Source organism: Nuphar pumila, chromosome 11, assembly GCF_984573655.1.
Source record: "Nuphar pumila chromosome 11, dmNupPumi1.hap1.1, whole genome shotgun sequence".
In the NCBI taxonomy this organism is placed as follows: Eukaryota; Viridiplantae; Streptophyta; class Magnoliopsida; order Nymphaeales; family Nymphaeaceae; genus Nuphar; species Nuphar pumila.
In genome coordinates, this window is record NC_143259.1 from 92,558,517 (window position 1) to 92,578,066 (window position 19,550).

At 37.7% G+C, this 19,550-nt stretch overlaps 1 protein-coding gene and 1 non-coding gene across 4 annotated transcripts in view; both read right to left on the reverse strand.

The window, feature by feature from the left end:
- The window catches only part of SFR6 (sensitive to freezing 6), a 230,608-nt gene that overhangs the window by 51,506 nt on the left and 159,552 nt on the right, over positions 1-19,550 (reverse strand). For all 3 annotated transcript variants that reach the window (XM_089981594.1, XM_089981595.1, XM_089981596.1), the window contains one exon: positions 16,686-16,860. In XM_089981594.1, coding sequence (XP_089837720.1) covers positions 16,686-16,860 — 175 coding nt within the window. The remainder of the gene's footprint in view (positions 1-16,685; positions 16,861-19,550) is intronic.
- On the reverse strand, positions 16,359-16,472 carry LOC149822508 (U5 spliceosomal RNA). Its single transcript, XR_016426274.1, has one exon. It is a non-coding gene; the product is annotated as a U5 spliceosomal RNA (small nuclear RNA).

The window sequence follows — 19,550 nt, forward strand, 5'->3', positions numbered from 1 at the left end:
CAATACACAAGTCTAATATGGGACAACACAAACACAAGCTTTATAAAAAGCACAACTAAAATAAAAAGACTCTTTTATTGAAAGAGTGAGCATAAAATGCTTAAGGAATACAATGGGGTCTCACCCCTATTTATACAAAATGAGGGCTGAAAAAGGAGCCAAAAGGGGGGCTCCCAAAGAGTCGTTGGGAGCCCCCAACGGTCACATTTGTGACCATTGGGGGCCCCAACAACTCTATTGTGGGGGGCCCTTTTGGCGTGAATTCAAAAACAAAAAATAAAAGAAATAAAAAAGAAAAAAGGAAAAGAAAAATAAAAAGGAAGAAAAACATTGTTTAATAAACAGTGTGAAAAGACTATAATACCCGATAGGGGGTATTATAGTCTTATACATATAATTTAACACCCCCCCTCAAACTTTATGGGGTGACAACGGAAAGTTTGCCAAGGAGAAACATGAAGCGAGGAGCAGGAAGTGCTTTAGTGAAAAAGTTTGCAAGCTGATATTCTGATGTAATATATGGCAATGTAACTGTTCCACGTAGATACTCATCTCAAACATAGTGGAAGTTCATTTCAATATGTTTGGTTTGTTCATGGAAGGTGTGATTGCTGGCAATATAAATGGCATTTTTATTGTCACAGCATAGTTTTGAGGCGTCAGTGATATCTACCTCCATGTCCTTGAGAAGACTTTAAAATCACACAAGTTTCATTGTATTAGTTGCCATAGCCCGTTACTCAGTTTCAGTAGAGGATAGGGAGACTTTCTGTTGCTTCTTGCATCTCTAAGCAATTAAAAAATCTCCTAAAAAGACACAAAAGCCAATAGTTGAGATTCTATCATTAGGATTACATCCGTAATCTGCATCAGTATAAGCAAGTAAATTTAACGAAGAAGAGGAGGATAAAAATAGCCCTTTAGTTATAGTGTTTTTGATGTATCAGATGATCTGGAACACAACACTCATATGCACAATTGTAGAGGCATGCTGAAATTGGCTAGCAGAGTAAACAGCATGAGCGATGTCAGGTCTGGTGATAGTAAGATATGTGAGAGATCCAATGAGTTGTATGTACGGTGTGGGATCTTCTAGAAGAACCCCATCCTCCAACCTTAATTTTGCATTGATTACTTCTGGAGTCTTCACTTTTTTATCATTTGAAATACCAGACTTAGTACATATATCTGCAGCAAGTTTCATTTGTGACAGTATATATCCTCGAGGAGAATATGCAACATCAATGCCAAGAAAATACAAAAGAAAACCTAAATCAGACATGTCAAAACTATCTTTTAGCATATTTTTAATATTAACAATACTATGTTGATCATTTCCTGTGATAATAATGTCATCAACATAAAGCAATAAGATAACAATATTTGTACGTACATTTTTCACAAAGAGAGCAGTGTCAGTATAACAGGAACGAAAACCCAATTTGTTCATGATATCACTAAATCGATTATACCAAGCCTTGGGGGCTTGCTTAAGACCATATAAGGCTTTTAAAAGTTTAAGAGTTTGACCTTGTCCAATGTTAACTCCAGGTGGCAGATTCATATAGACTTCTTTAATTAGATTTCTATTTAAAAAGGCATTCTTCACATCAAGTTGATATATAGGTCATTGTGAGAAATCAGATGTGGGAGTCACCTTACTATCGTAGCAAGAGATAGAGAGAGAGGTAAGAGGGAAGAGAGAAAAAAATGTTGGGCGGCAATGATGTCTTCTCCCCTTTCCATTGATATTTATATGTTGTACGAGTGGTACAATACAGTACAATAGTACAATACAGTACAGTATGCTGTACAATACAGTACAATAGTACAATACAGTACAGTATGCTGTACAATACAGTACAGAAATATATTCATTTACATATACATATTTAACAGCCTCCCTCAAGTTGAGGATGATCTTCAATCATGCTCAACTTGCCCTTAAGTAACCAAAATTGATGACTAACCAATCCTTTGGTGAAGATGTCTGCTACTTGGTCTTCTGATCTGACATACGAAGCCTCAATTTCTTCTGTTTCAATCTTTTGTCTAACAAAATGCTGATCAATCTCAATGTGCTTCGTGCGACAATGATGAATAGGGTTAAAAGAAATATTAATGGCACTTTGATTATCACATAAAAGCAGAGAGGAAGAGATAGGTTCATTCAACTCTTGAAGAAGATGCCGTACCCAAGTGACATCAGCTGTCCCTGCTGCCATTGCCCTGTACTCTGCCTCAGTGCTGGATTTAGCAATGGCCTTTTGTTTCTTACTACTCCAAGTGACAATATTTGGGCCAATAAAAACACAATATCCTGAAACCGACCTACGCTCATCAGGGTCCCCACCCCAATCTGCATCACAATATGTAAGTAAACGGTGTCCTGTAGTGAAGCTTTCATCTTTGTGATAGAGCAATCCATCTCCAATAGTCCCTTTCAGATATCTGAGAATACGCTTAATACATTCCATATGACAATCAGTGGGAGCATGCATAAACTGAGATGCTTGATTTACAGCATAAGCAATGTCAGGTCTTGTAAATGTAAGATATTGCAACATACCAACAATGCGGCGATATAAAGTGGAATCATGATATAATTGGCCTTCTTTTGCACTAAACTTATGATTTAAGACAGATGGGGTGCTGAGAGGTTTACAATTAATCATACCAGTGGTGTGAAGAATGTCAAGAGTATACTTGTGTTGACTTAGAGTGAGTCGATCATCTTGTCTATCGACTTCAACTCCCAAGAAGTATCGCAATGGGCCTAAGTCCTTCATCTTGAATTTGGCCATGAGTAAAGACTTGACCAAGGCAATATGTGCATCATCACTCCCAGTGATAATGATGTCATCAACATATATAAGAACCCAAGTAGTAACATGATCATTCTTATACATAAATAAAGAATGATCAAGTATACTCTTAGAAAAGCCATGCTGCTGAATTTCCATGGAGAAACTCTCAAACCAAGACCGAGATGCCTGTTTTAAACCATAAAGAGACCTTCTCAATTTACAAACCCATGTAGCCGCATCATGTTCACTATATCCAGGAGGTTGCTCCATATACACCTCTTCCTTCAAGTCCCCATGTAGGAACGCATTCTTGACATCCAACTGGCTAAGAGACCAACCATGCTGAAGTGCCAAAGTGAGGATCACACGAATGGTGCCAATTTTGACAACAGGGCTAAAAGTTTCCTCATAATCTTGCCCATATTGTTGTGTGAATCCGCGTGCAACAAGGCGAGCTTTATATCTTTCAATGCTACCATCTGGTTTACGCTTGATCTTGTAAACCCATTTGGAACCAACAACATTTCTATCAACAGGTCGAGGAACAATATCCCATGTATGACATTCATGAAGTGCTGCCATTTCTTCGTTCATAGCTTCAACCCAAGCTCGAGAATGGGCTGCCTGATGGAAAGTAGACGGCTCTTTCTCTTTGGCCACATTGGTTAGAAACAACTGAAAGTCAAGAGAAAAATTGTTGTAACTAACCCAACGATGGATAGGATGCCTTTCACGTGTGGATCGTCGAAGAGGGGGAGCCTCGTGAGATGGAGTTGAAGGGGCTCCTCGACGGGCATAAACCAAACCTGAAAACCGTGAAGGTGCATCCTGGATGATGGAGTTGTCTGCTTCAAACTGAATTGGTTCATCAACAACAGGATCTCTGATAGAGTCATATAGCAAAGTATCACAAAGCCATGGATCATAAGTAGTTTGCTCATATACCTGAGAAGTATCACAAGTGCTGAAATGGTCATCATCAAAAACAACATTTCTAGACACCTTAATCTTACCCAAAATAGGATCATAACATCTATATCCTTTATACCTATCGGCATATCCCAGAAATCTGCACTGAACTGCTCTGTCCTGAAACTTGTTACGTAAAGAATGATCCACATGGACATAACAAATGCATCCGAAAGCATGCAAATCATCATAAGAAGGGTGAGAACCGTGAAGCAAATAATAAGGAGACTGATCTCCTAATAATTCCATAGGCAACCTGTTAATGATATGCACTGTAGTGTGAAAGGCCTCAGTCCAAAGAGAGAAAGAAATATCAATATTGTGCATCATACTTAACGCGGTTTCAACAATATGCCGATGCTTACGTTCTGCTACTCCATTCTGTTGTGGAGTGTAAGGACAAGAGGAGTTACGTGTGATGCCATGGTCCTTTAAATATTCACTAAAATCATGAGATATGTATTCTCCACCACCATCACACTGGAAATAAGTGATATTTGAATTGAAAAGGTTCTGAACAAGAGCATGGAATTGTTTGAAAAGTTTGAACACTTCAGATTTAGATTTCATAAAGTAAATCCAAGTGTAACGAGTGAAAGAGTCAAGAAATAACACATAATAACGAGAGCCAGATAGAGATGAAACAGGAGTTGGGCCCCAAACATCAGAGTGAATAATTTCAAATGGCTTGGAAGCTCTTTTATTGATACTTTGAAAGGAAAGTACATGACTCTTGCAGACATTACAACTAGGACACTTATGATCTAATTTGACTTTGGGAATAAAACCCTGAGAAGACAATTTGTCAAGGAACCCTTGACTACAATGACCTAACCGACGATGCCAAGAAACTGGCTTATTACATTGCATAACAGAAGAAGACTGACTCAAATAAGCAGGAAAAGATGGAGACACGGTAGATGACGTCTTCAAAGTCCCGGGGGCTGCTTCGAAGACGTACATGTTTCCGCGTCGTTCACCCTTAGCGAGCATCTTCTTGGTTCGAAGGTCCTTAAGACAAACAGAAGACGGAGTAAATTCCATGGATGAATTTGTTTCATCAACCAATTTAGAAACAGATAAAATGTTTTTCTCAATGGCAGAAGTGAGTAAGACATTTTTCAATGGTAGTGTAGATTGTGACAAAGAGAGAGATGCATTTCCAGTATGAGAAATAGGGTGGTGGGAACCATCTCCCGTGACAATAGTGCCAGTGCCAATATAAGGAACCATGTTGAAAAGTTTACCTGCATCAGAAGTAACATGTGCGGCTGCTCCAGAATCAATATACCAAACTCCATCATCATTCTGACGCAAATTCATGTTGTTAAATGCAGTCATCAGAATTTGTTGCACATCATGTGGCAACCCTGCACTCTGTCCCTGATCAGTACCCTGATGTGCTCGAAAATTTCCCTGCGGCTGCCCCTGAAACTGTCTAACATTCATCTGTCCAGCTCTTGGTCCTGGCCTCTCTGCCTTGTTGCGATTCTGTGGGTTGTGCCAACAATCTGCTTTCACATGGCCACGCTTGTTGCAATGGAAGCAAGTAGGGACACGGGTACCTCTAGTGGCAGGTGGAGCAGTAGGAGTAGGAAGGAGTCCTCCACGGCCCATATGAGCAGCAGGTGGACGAAATGAGGTAGACCCAGATGTAAACATGACAGGATGAGGATCATCAATAAGATGATCTTGAGTCAAACTAACTTCATACTGTAGGAGTTTGGCCTGTAAATCCTCAAAGCATGGAAGTGTAGAGGCAACCTGTAATGCAGTGCAAAACATACGATATTGGGGCCCAAGGCTTCCCAATACCTGCTGAACAACATCTCTGTCAGAAACAGGATATCCAATAGCGGCCAACTGATCAATGATAATTTTGATATCCCCTAGAAATTCAGTAATGGTCTTAGTTCCCTTTCGCATAGATTGGAACTGCCATTTCAGTTGAAGTGCACGTGATTCAGAAACCTGTGAATAAGAGTGAGCAAGATGTCTCCATAGTTCTGCAGCAGTAAAATGGTCAGAGATAGTTTGTAATATACGATCAGATAACGTGGCAGTCAAATAGGCAACCACAGATTGGTCCTTCTGAAACCAAACATCATACGCAGGATTTGGAATAGCAATGCAACTCACCTTCCCATCATTACCAGTTACCTCTTGCGTAATAGTCATAGGTGGGGCGGGTGATCCCCCATCCAGATGCCCGGAAAGACCATGACTTCGGATAAACGGCAGAATTTGGCGTTTCCAAAGTAAGTAGTTATCATGAGTTAATTTGTGAGAAACAAGTTGAGAAAGAAATCAGGGGCTGATTTTAGAATCCATAAGGAAGAAGATCAAAGATGAATCAAACATCACGACAGAAATTCGTAGGTTGTACGGACAGAACCGTACGGACAGAAATTTTTGAGTTTTGGAAATCACGATTTTTTAGTTAATCGTGCAGAATGTACGATTTATCAACTATATTGCAAGAAATAGATAAGAAATCACAAGAAGTTTGAGAAAAGAGGCACTTTTGAGAAATGAGGGTTCCCAAATTTGGGGAAAACAGAAATTAAGGTTGATAAAATTGGGGATAACAGAATATGTAAGAAGGAAAAGATGCACGATATGAGGAAATGAAGAAACGACGTCGAAATATAGTGATTCAACGGAGAAACAACAGAGAAAAGATGAAAAAAAAAAAACACTTTCCTTGAGAACGCCCAAAAACGCACGTCAAGGTCCTTAGGGGCCTTCCAGATGATCGTGATTACCACGCCCTTGGCTTTGATACCATGTGAGAAATCAGATGTGGGAGTCACCTTACTATCGTAGCAAGAGATAGAGAGAGAGGTAAGAGGGAAGAGAGAAAAAAATGTTGGGCGGCAATGATGTCTTCTCCCCTTTCCATTGATATTTATATGTTGTACGAGTGGTACAATACAGTACAATAGTACAATACAGTACAGTATGCTGTACAATACAGTACAATACAGTACAATACAGTACAATAGTACAATACAGTACAGTATGTTGTACAATACAGTACAATACAGTACAGAAATATATTCATTTACATATACATATTTAACAGTCATTTCTTGGTTGATGCAACAGTTATTAAGGTTCTAACACTTGTCATTCTGGCTACAGGAGCAAATGTTTCTTCGTAGTCAATTCCATATTGTTGAGCATATCCTTTAGCCACTAATTTGGCTTTATATCTTTCTAAGGATCCATCGCTTTTGGTTTTAACCTTAAAGACCCACCGACATCCAATAGGCTTTTTATGAGGAGGTAGGGTTACAATTTTCCAAGTATTGGCCTTTTTTAGGGCATCTAACTCAATTTGCATGGCTTCAACCAAACGTGGTATAGTTTTGGCTTGATTATAATAAGTAGGTTCATAATATGAATGTAGTGTTATCAAACATGCTCGATAGCTAGGAGAAAGAGACTCATATGACACAAACCTGTTAGGTGGAATTGATTCTCTAGAAGATCTTCTAATAAGAATTTCATATGAAGATTCAGTGAGATGAGAGAATTTCTCCAAGGCACTAATAGGCCTTTCTTGACCTCTTCTGGTATAAACATTAATGTTTTCATTACTGATATCACCATTAGATGGTGATATATCAACATTGGATACATCACATGATCCTCTATATCCTCAAGATGATCCATGGAATCATTACACACATCATCAATAAGGTCATATAGAAACATGTAATCAACTTCATTTTGGTTATCTAATTTTTCAAATCCATTCTTATCTTCTAAAAAGGTTACATCTTTTGAAACATATAGTTTGTTATTTTTAAAATCAAAGCATCTATAACTTTCTTTATTTTCCCCATAACCTAGAAAAACACATTCAATTGCTTTAGGAGATAACTTGTCTCTCTTATGCAAGAGAAGAAAGCATTTACAACCAAAGATGCGAAGACGATTGAAGTCAGGAGGAAATTTAAAGAGTTTTTCATATGGAGATACATTCTTTAGTTTAGAAGGCATTCTATTGATCAAATATGTTGACGTTAAAACGGCTTCGACCCAAAAGTTTTTTGGAATATTTTTAGATACAAGTAAAGTTCTAGCGGTTTTGATAATATGCCTATTTTTTCTTTCCGCTAGTCCATTTTTTTGTGGAGTCCTAGGACAGGACTTTAGATGACAAATTCCATTTTGCGTTAAATAATTTTGAAATTCAATAGACAAGTATTCTCCACCATAATCGGATCTGAGAATGGATATATTACTTTGAAATTGATTTTGTATTTTCATATGAAATTCTTTAAAGAAGGAAAATACTTCTGATTTATGACCAAGAAAATAAATCCAAACATATCTAGTAAAGTCATTGATGAAAGTGACATAATAAGAGTAACCACCTTTAGACATAACCGGAGATGGACCCCATACATCCGAGTGCACAAATTCAAAAGGTCTTGAAGAGAGAAAAGTTTTTAGTTGGAAATGGAATAGATTTCATTTTCCCAAAAATGCAATCTTTGCAATAGATGTCTTTTTTCTTACAAAATTTGTTTCCAAATGGAAAAAGATACATTTTTGAATAACTTGGATGTTCAAGTCTTTTATGCCAAGTTTCAATGTTTTTATCTTGGACATAAGTACAAAAAGAATTTGTAGGAAGGTTTAGATGATCCACATAGTAGAGGTCGCCTTTCCTATGGCCTTGCCCAATCCGCTTCCCAGACTGAAGATCCTGCATATAACATCCATTAGATGATAAAAATATTTCATATCCATGGTCCGGTTCTATCGGCCGTGGAAACACATGAGCCTCTTGAATTGGTGCATACATCGGTTAATGCATTCTCATGTGGGGTCATATGGAATGAAGCTCCGGAGTCTAAGATCCAAGAGTACCTACCGGGAGGTGAAGTAGATACAATGGCCGCACCCGACGTGGAGGAAGTAGCTTTGAGGATTTGTTGAAGAGCCATAGAAATTTGACCAAGTGTTTCTTTTAGGTCCCCCCTCTTGCCTCCATCTTCTTTGGTAACGGATTCTTTAAGAGAAGCCACCTTAAGCTTGAATATTCCATTTAGTTTCGAGCAAACGGGTTTAATGTGACCCAGCTCATGGCAATGATGGCATACAATCATTTTTCTTCCTCCACCAAAGTTGTCTTGCTTTCCAAAGTGAGGTAGTTTGTATGTTTTGACATTGTTGCCGGGTTTGGATACGGCAAGCACTTCATCAATGCTTTTACTCATGCCAAACCTAGTTTTTTCTTGAGTAATTTTGGCTATGGCATCTTCAATAGGAGGAAAAATAGATCAATGGAAGAGTGAAGACCTAACTTGCTCGAATTCGGGACGTAGACCAAACAAAAATTGAAACAATCGATCTTGTTCCATTTATTTTTACCTTAGTTTAACATCCTCCATAGATACCCATTTTGGCTCTAAAAGAGCCAACTCATCCCACAAAGGGTTTAGAACACTATATTAATATTGAATGCTCATATCCCCTTGTTTAGTAGTTCTAACATTTTCTTGCAAGAAAAAAGCTCTTGCAAGATCTTTTTGGGTATACATACCCTTCATAAAAAAACCAAACTTCATTGGCTCGGCAAAATTTGGTAATATTGGCACATACCTTGAGTTCCACATTATTCATAAACCATGCTAGGATTTTTGCATGGTTGTTCTTCCAATCTTCTACTTTTCTTTGATGATCTTCAATAGCTTTGAGGCGAGCATCTCCCTCAAGAGCTTTTTCTTGACCTCCTTCAATCTTGGTAAGCTCAAGTTGAGGTTTCGGAATGGACCCCATTACGTAACCCCAAAGTTTTTTTCCTTTGAGGTTATTCTCCATTGCGGACGCCTACATCATGTAATTTTTGCCATTTAGCTTGAATGATAGGTCGATCTTGGCCTCCATTGCTTCCAATAAGATAATATGAGAATAAAGAGGAGAGAGAGTCACAACTTCACCTTACAAGAGTCAAGTGGCTATGATACCATGTAATGAAGTATGCGGAAATATAAAGAATGCAAAAATGCATTCACAATCACCAACAATGGAGAAATATCAAAAGGGAGCAATACACAAGTCCACTATAGGACAACACAAACACAAGCTTTATAAAAAGCACAACTAAAATAAAAAGACTCTTTTATTGAAAGAGTGAGCATAAAATGCTTAAGGAATACAATGGGGTCTCACCCCTATTTATACAAAATGAGAGGGTTGAAAAAGGAGCCAAAAGGGGGGCTCCCAAAGAGTCATTGGGAGCCCCCAACGACTCTATTGTGGGGCCCCCTTTTGGCGTGAATCCAAAAACAAAAAAATAAATGAAGTAAAAAAGAAAAAAGGAAAATAAAAAGAAAAAGAAAAACATTGTTTAATAAACAATGTGAAAATACTATAATACCCCCTATCGGGTATTATAGTCTTATACATATAATTTAACACTGACCCAGTCGGCTGGGCCTGGCAGCCACTGCATAGGTCCAGATCGGACCTGTGGGCGTCCAGATCAGACCTGTGGGCATCCTGCCCGAGGCCTGGCAGCTAGCCTAATCAACAAAAAAAAGATTTTATTTTTATTTTTTGTTAACCTGCTGCCCAGCAGGCCTGACAGAACCGACCTGCTGGGCTCGGTTCTGTCGAGCCTGGCAGGACCAGCAGGGTCGGCAGCCTGCCAGCCTAGTCTGGCAGCACCCCGTGAGTGCTGCCAGGCATGGCCGTGCCCAGAGAGCCTGCTTGTGAGGCTCGGCATGGGTCTGGCCCAAAAAAGATGTGACCCTAGGCCAACAAAGATTTTTTTTCTTCAGAACCTATTTCTTTTTTTTTACAGAACATACTGGCAACAGCCCTGCACAGGCTGCACCTGTGCAGGTCTACTAAGTTATGACAGGTCAGCCGAGCAAGGCTCAGCTAGGCTGTCATTGAGCCCAGTAACGGCTATCAGAAAAAGAGAACATGGCCAGCAATAACAGAAATTTTTTTAGGGCCTTTGAATGCAGGCATATTCCAATGCATGCATATACGTATTTACACCAGTATACATGTATAATCAAACTTACATTCAGGCACGACAGATTCACACATCGAATGTGCTTCCATATGCATGCTTACATACAAACACGTGAGGTATACATTCATAGGCATGATCGAAATCCAGTATAAATTAACTTTTCACGTGCTTATGCAAACTGTTATTGAAATATATATGTTTACACAGATGTTTTTTTTTAATACATGCATTCAACGGCTCATGCAATGGAATATCCATGGAAATCAATATTCATCAAGAAAATCTAAACAACACTTCTACCATAAATAAAAAATCTGTTTTAGCATGTACAAAATTTTATTTCATTGAAAAGATGAAAAAAAATCAAGAATACAACCATGGATCATCCTCTATGTATTTTTTAGAAAACATCCATATAAACACTTTTTTCATGGATTTTCATCAAAATATTGCATGGAAATCCAACCTATAATCAATTGCTCACTTGATTCAAGAGAGGAAACCCATGCCTTTTACCGTAGATTGAAGAAACAAGTTAATTAATGGTGGAAAAAAATCCGGATGGCTAGAGATCCACTGATCATCTCTCTCCTCTTTTCTCTTTTTCCCTTTTCTCTTTTCTTTCTTTCCCTTCTTTTTTTTTTAAATAGAGTGAGAGGGATGCGACCGCCCCCCCCCCATTCTCCAACCCATCTAAGGAGAGTTTCCTCCTTTGAGGACTCTCTCTCTTCCTTTCCAAAATTTTCAAAACTCTCATATTTGACTTTTTTTCAAAGTTTCCAATTTTTTTAAAAGTCTTTCTAAAACCTATTTTAGTCTTCTTAGGCATGTACAAGGACTCTTTTAAGAAGTCCTAGTCATCCAAATAATTAAAATTCGGAATTGAATGAAATTATTTAATTATTTATTTAGAATTAAATAATTAATAATTATTTAGTATTAAATCATTAATAATTATCTAAAAGTTTCCAAAAATAGCCAAATTAACTTAGGAGACTTCTTAACATTAAATAACCTCAATTTAAAGGTTTTTAATGAATTTAAAGCTAGAAAATCGTTGAGCATGAATTTGAATCTGGATTCAGATCCAAGATACAAATCCATCTCCAAAAATCCAAATGGGTTTTGGACTGGACCAAACCTAGATTAATATGGGTCTTGGATAGATTTCAGATCCATATTAATTCAGATTAAATCCATTGGATCCAGTCCGATCCAAATCTGGATCTGAATCGACAAACAGCTCCTTTTTCGAAAAAATGTGATTTTTGGTCTAACCAGAACTCGAATTCGAAAAGGTAACATATTGTTGCGCTTGGCATTCCGAGACGCATCCAACGATATATAACATGAATATAGAATTCTAAATTTTGCCCAAAAATAACCCAAATTTCGCTCTAATTTAAAGGTCAAAAATAAAACTCTTTCTCATGCTTCGATTGGTTCGTCTCGACCTTGTCGATGAGACTTGGGTCAAGCCCAGACTCAAAAACATCAGTCTACTATCAAGATTCAAACGATTTTTCTCCCATAGCCAAATTTTCAAAAAATCTCAAAACGACTAAGTGCGAAAATATGTGATATTACATTTAAAAAAAAACTGTGGGGGGTTTAAATAGGGGGGGGTGGGGGGTTGTGCGGACCTGGATCCAGTCGAATCAAACCTGGATCCAAAACATTCTTTTTTCACGAGTCTTACACGTGCGCGCACACACACACACAATATATATATATATATATGTGTGTGTGTGTGTGTGTGTGTGTGTATACATATTTATATACAAAAATCTGTATTTCCTTTGTATTACCCGATAGGGGCATTTTGGTCTTTTTACTTATACTTAGAGTTGTTTATTAGAAACAACTTTTTTCCTCTTTTTTATCTTTCTTATTTTTAATTTTTTTGTTTTCTTCTTGTTGAGCCTTGGGGACCCACTCTCAGAGTCGTTGGGAGCGCCCCAACGACTCTCAGAGTGGGGAGCTCCCAAGGACCTTCTCTCTCTTTTCTTGTATATAAATAGGGGTGTTCCTCCATTTGTATTCATTCCTTTCTCTTATGTTCTCAATAATATTTACTTTTTGTTTACCTTTTGGCATTATCCCTTTGTGGATTTGTATGTGCACTTAAAGTGTTTGTTTTCACTCTTTGTTTTTGTCCATTATTGGACTTGTAAGTGTTCTACACTTTGTTATTTGTAATTTCGCTTACTTCATTACATGGTATTAAAGCCATTTGGTTTCTCTGGATCTTGGAAGCATTTCTTGTGGTGTTTAAACATCGTGACAAAGGTGCTATCATTTTCTTTGTCTCAATCTTTTTCTTATCGTCATGGAGCACGAAACGCAGTGCTTCCAAAACGTGCTAGGAAGCACCAAAAACATTTGGGAAGTTGGCTGCCCCAACTTTTTTTTCTTGTTTTTCTTTCTTTTTTCCTTTTTTTCGCTTCCCCCTCGCTTTTGATTCACTTCTCTTCTCGCTTTCGAGAAGATTCCTAGTTCGGTTTTAAGTCGTCCTTTGCTTCCCGCTTCCTAAAATTTTGGAAGTGCCTCGCTTCCCGCTCCGCAACTCTAGTATTTCTAATAAATGTGACAGTTGGGTGCAGCCCCAATAGCCATATGGAGTTGCACCCATTTGTCTCCATATGTATTATAGGCCTCTTGTGGCCTTGTATTCTTAACTCTTTTAAGAGTATCCCAATGTAATAACAAAGTTATTTGACCCTTGTGTGGGTGGTTTGATTGTTCAATTAAGTATTCTACTTGATTGAATTGTGTTCTTGCATGTTTATTGGATTGAATCATTTTCATTACAGAGACAAAGAAGTATAGGGCAGGAGGGGCAGCGCCCCTCCTCTGCCTCATTTTAAACAGGGAGACGGGAGAGGAGGAAGGAGGGGCGTCGCCCCTCCTCTGCCTGCTAACAGAGGGAAGAAGAGGGAGCAGGGAGGGGCGTCGCCCCTGCCTGCTAAAAGAGGGAGAAAGAGGGAGCAGGGAGGGGTGGTGCCCCTCCTCTGCTGGTTTAATCAGAGAGACGGGAGGAGAAGAAGGAAAGGGGGTGGGTGGGGAGGAGGCGACGTACTTGGGTGCGGGGGTCGACTGCTCCCTGTGAAGGGGCTTCAGCGAACGAGGGGGAGAGAGTGAGACACGGGAGGGTCGAGGAGGAGAGAGACAGGAGAGGGGAGTTTCCTCTTTTCGTGAAGAGAAACCCCCCTTGTGGGGGTTTAAATAGCCCACGCCAGGCGTGGACTGGGAACCGGATCTGGGTTGGATCGGATACATTTAAAAAAAAAAAACTTGGGTCTTACACAGCATACATTTGGTTCTCTTTGAGTCACAATTCTTGGCAATGTATGCAGCATCTAACTATCTATATTTGCTTCAGATGATAGAGTAACCGTCTGAAAATGATAGAGTAATTTACAATTGCAATGGTTTCCCAGTTTGTTTTTGTATGTACTACTTTGGTTTGATTCACTTCTTTTTTCTTTGTTGTCCCTTGTCTAAATGGATTCTACTTCATAAAGTACTTATGGAAGAAGGGAAGAATGTTGGTTGGGTCTTAGCAGCCAAGAGTGGGTGATTATTCTGGAAAACCATTTTCAGTTTGCACCTTTTTTTCTTTTTTCCATTTTCAGTTTCATATATGTATATATATATATATATATATATATATATATATATATATATATATATATATATATTGTGTTTGGACAAGTGTATATTACATACATATATTATATAATTCATTTATAATTTGTTTCTACTCAGTTATATAATTTGTTTTTCAGTTTTTGTCTTTCAGTTATATACATATATATTATGTGTTTGGATAGATATATATTACATATATATTATATAATTCAATAAAACATTTTTTATTTGAGATTTTCTATTTCTTATTGGTTGTTGCTTCATCAATAAACTTTTCAGGCTTACGCTTTATGTCTCGCCTCAGTTTTTGGTGGAGAGCTTTGCTATGCCTCAACGTTTTTCACAACATTGGTGCTAGTAGTAGTGTCGCAGGCACAAAAAGAAGAGGTGAAAGAGGAGTAGGAGGGAGTTTTTCGAGAGGAGATAGAGCTAAAGGCTCTATTAGGAGCTTTTTTCATCTTAGGACCGCCCCTGGGGTGCAATCTGACATTCGCACTGCTATGACTCCTCAATATTTAGTCGAGCAGGCGAATATTGCGGTTGGGAGATGGTTCTACGATATCTGCATTTCTTTCAACACAGCAAATTCGTTTCATTTTCAGGCCATAGCAAATGTCATAACAAGTATCGGGCATGGATATAAAATGCCTTCATATCATGTTTTGAGAGAAAAAAAAGTTAGATACTAATGTGAATGAAGTGAAGGCATATTGTGATAAGATGAGGCAATCATGAAGAGAAACTAGGTATAGCATCATGGCAGATGAGTGAATAGATAGAAAGTCAAGGACCTTAATAATTTTTTGTCTATTGCCCTAAAAGAACTATATTTTTAAAGTCAATTGTTTTGTCTGGTACGCCCAAAACATATCATACAAAACTCAACTAATTTTAATTTTTTCATGTATTGGATGCATGGATTCAAGAAGCAAACATCTTAAATGAAGAGGACATTCAGTGGATAAATGTGAAAGGAGCTTAGGACGTAGATAATGAAGAGCCCACGTACATTGGAGATGATGTAAATGTCAAAGGAGGAGGAGGATAAGAAGATAATGATAATGATGATGATGATTGATAGTATATTTTTAAAAACTTGGTTATTGTTTTATGTATTATTTTTAAAAAAATTTCTTATGATGTCTTATGCCGCTCATAGAGACATAAATGCTTCATATGTAATTTTATGATTGTATTTTGTGGAATTCATCATTGTTTTATGTGTTGTGATTTTTTTTAGAATCTTTGATAATTTTTTCTGATTTTTCTGGAATTAATAGAAAAAATTTACTAAAATTTTATGTTTTTTTACGATACAATACATATCCTAATTTTGGACCCGACCGATGCGGGAAACGATATGATACTTAAAACCTTGATAATAACTAAACATGTGAAATGAGAATAGATGATGGACCTTACTTTCACTCATCTTTCAGATACTAGGAACACCTGCCCAGCCTGTGTTAATCAAGGCTTTCAAATAGAAGTATGTTGGTATGTGGTGCTTTTTAGTGTAACCCATGTTACCTAGACTCTCCTACCAGTAGGGATGTCAAAGGATCAGATTTTATCCAACATCCAACAAAATCTAACTCCATTAGTCGGATTCAGTAAGCCAAAATGATATCCGTTTATAGTTGGATATAATGAGATGGGAATATGGTTTTGATTTTTTGCTATCAAATCAGACAGATATCCGGACTTGATGGATAATCTGTACCCATTGCATGTAAAAAACAGGATATGCATGAACCTTTCGCCATCTGAATCTGACTTTAATCCATTAAGCCAGCATCCGATTAGTCGGATTTGGTATTGGCCACATCCGACCAGAAACTGAACTGTTTACATCCCTGCCTACCAATTAGCTGTATCAATAAGTGATGGTCGGTCAGTAACACTCCAAACTTGAAAAATCTAGCTTTCATTTTTGCAAAATAGAGAATTTTTTTGGGAATATCTAAGTGGCAAGCACACGGTATTCTTTAGTAAAAGGTGAAAGAATAGTTTGGCTCACCATGGTGCTGCATGCAAAATAGAGAAGTTATTCATCCTAGAAATTTGAATGAACTTTCTTGGTTGGACAGGCCATGCAAACTAAATCCAGTAATTTGTTCTTTTTCTCAAAACGGATCCACTAGCAAAACAGTATTCATGATATTCTCAAAGAAGTTCTGAACAAAGAAAAGAGAATAAATGATACTTATGCTACCTGAAACATGTGCATTCTCCTAGAAAAGAAGCATACTAACCTTGACTGGTCGAGGAAGATGTTGAATTATTAGTTGGACTTGTCATCGTCATCCGTGTGCCACTAGCACCAGCAGAACCACTAACAGCATGGCCTAAAGTGCGGCAGAAGCTAGCATAACGGCGCAAGCGTGTGATGAAATGTGAAGCCAAATCAAGAACTGAATCAACATATGCCTAAGGAGCATTTTCAAAACAGTATTACGACCAGAAAATATACTGTAGCTAGCCAACAAACATGATCTGTAAAAACGGGAACATTACATACAATCCAAACGAGCTTAGGAAAAAATGTGAAAACTAAATGATAAAGGTAAACAACTTCAGCATTCTACATGGCAAGCAAACGATATTCCACATTACAGATAAGAAGGCTACCAGTTTCTGGTGGTGTGAAAAAGCAAAATTATTCAGACGTGAAATAAAGTGGAGCAGGGCACCATCATAGAAGATGAATCATTATGAATTAAGTCATTTTACCAAAAAAACCTATTTCCAATGTACTACTGCATGCCAGCATGGGTGTCAAGATAGAAACACTTTGCCAAGAATAGTGGCTCCCCTATACATCTGTATATTTTATTAAATCAGAGAAAATGAAAATGTTATTAGAACAGTTAAAATCCACATATCTATTCATGTTAAGTGCATATTGTGAAATGAGTCATTTTACATGATACAGCTGTTTGGGAAGGATATAGTGTGCAAGGGCAGTTTTGTCTTTGGCATGGTTGCTTGTGACTTGAATGCCTATATGCTTTATTGTGAGGGAAATTTGTCCTTGGCCCACTTTTTAGTAAAAGGATGTATATATTTTACTTAATGAAAAGAAGAGGGCCAGTCCTCTCTCTCTCTCAAAGCAAGGTTCAGCAGAGTTGATCTACCATCATTACCTAGGGAAACATGGTATTAGAGCAAACTCGACACCTAGGATTCATTAAAGAACTTTTTAAAGGGACATCAGCTAAAGGAATTGTAACGCCCCAAAATCCTGAACTTGTGAACTTTTTAAGAAAATTTGAAGTTTTACAATTAATCCTTTTTCGAGGATAAAATGGTAGTTCAGCAAAAAACAGTGTTTGAAAGAACAAGTCAACGGACCTTGGGCGCTTTATAGGTGAACCTTCCTTTACACAATGGATTTGTATCTCCATACAATCATTGAAACCACATAGATTTAAAGTTTACACAAAATGAGGTATTTCAAAAGAAACTCTTATCCAAAATTACAAAACGTGCTTAGACGCGAAACAACAGAGAGAGAGTGTGTTCTTGATATCATCATGTATCGTGTCAATGCCTGTCGTATCAACCTAATCATCACCTATATCCCATAAAACAGGTCAGACTTATGAAAGTCTGGTAAGTGCATAGATATCAAAAATCAGAACAAGACTAATATATGTGTTATTCCTTTCACGATGTGCAGTTTCAAAATAAGTAAAATGAGCATGATAATCTTGTCTCGATAATTATTGATCTAAGGGTACGTACAGGATAAATGTAGGAACAACTGAGATTGTCTTGAGATTTGTTATTCTATGTATTTTGATACCTCGAACAACTAGCAGAATCTGCTCCCAAGGGGACGGACAAATGACCAAGAGATAACTCCCAAGAGGTATAAATGGCAAGGGTTGCATCCGAACTTCTGCAAAAGCCAATGGCATCTACCACCTAGGATAATATTTGGTAGTCTAGTCCCCTAACTCCGATGACCAGAGACATCGAGTCATTACTACTCGAGAAGCATAGTTGTTAACAACTTATCCATTGAAGTTTTTGTACCATCTCATCCTCTCTTTTGAAGGAACCAAACAGACGGGGTATGTCGGGTCTTATTTTAGCTGACGACCCATTCTAAATGCTTTGCTCTATTAAACCAAATCGAGCATCTTGCCTGTGAAGGCAATCATTTTCATTTATGTGATTTTCTTTTAATCATGGTATATTGTCACACTACGAGGTTACCATAAACCTCCAGTCCAATCATCGTAGTACTAACATGTAAGATCACGTATTTTTTGTACTTAAACATTTCTTGAGATTTTCAAAAATTTGTCTAAGTCAGGGGAAAAATCGTTTGAGCCTCGATTTTTAGACTGATACCTTTGAGTCCGGGATTGACCCAGGTCCCATCGACAAGGTCGAAGCGAGCCAATCAAAACATGGTAGAGAGTTTTATTTTTTACCTTTAAATTCAAGCGAAATTCGGGTTAATTTCGCACGAAATTCGAAATTTCATATGTGTGTTATATGTCATTGGATGCGTCTCAGAATTTTGAGTGCAATGGTACTTTATTTTCCTCGATTCGGGCTATGGTTGACCCAAAAATTGCGTTTTCTGAAAAAGGAGCGGTTTGTTGAAATGGATCCGGGATTGGATCGGACTGGATCCAAGGCCTACTATCCGAATTTTCATGGGTTTGGATCCTATGTAGGTCCTACTTAAATCTGGGCTTGATCCAAGTCTTGATCCATTTTCATTTTGGGTATGGGTTTGGATCTTGGATCCGGATCCAAATCCATGCCCCATGTCTTTCTTAGCTTTAAATTCAATTTAAAGTTTTATTTTGGGGTTAATTATAGTTAAAAAAGCCTCTAGGGTTAATTTGGTTATTTTTGGAAACTTATAAATAATTTTAATTAATTAATAATTAATAATTAATATCAATTCCAAAATTTAATTGGTGGGCTGAGTGGGACTCTCTAAAAGAGTCCCTATGCTTACCTAAAAGAGTTTAGGAAGGTTAAAATTCATAAAAGAAAAGGGGAAAGTCAACATTTGGTAAAATTTAAAAAAAAAAATTGCAAACTACATTAGAGAGGGAGTTTCCAAAATTTCTGGAAACTCTCTCAAGAGAGAG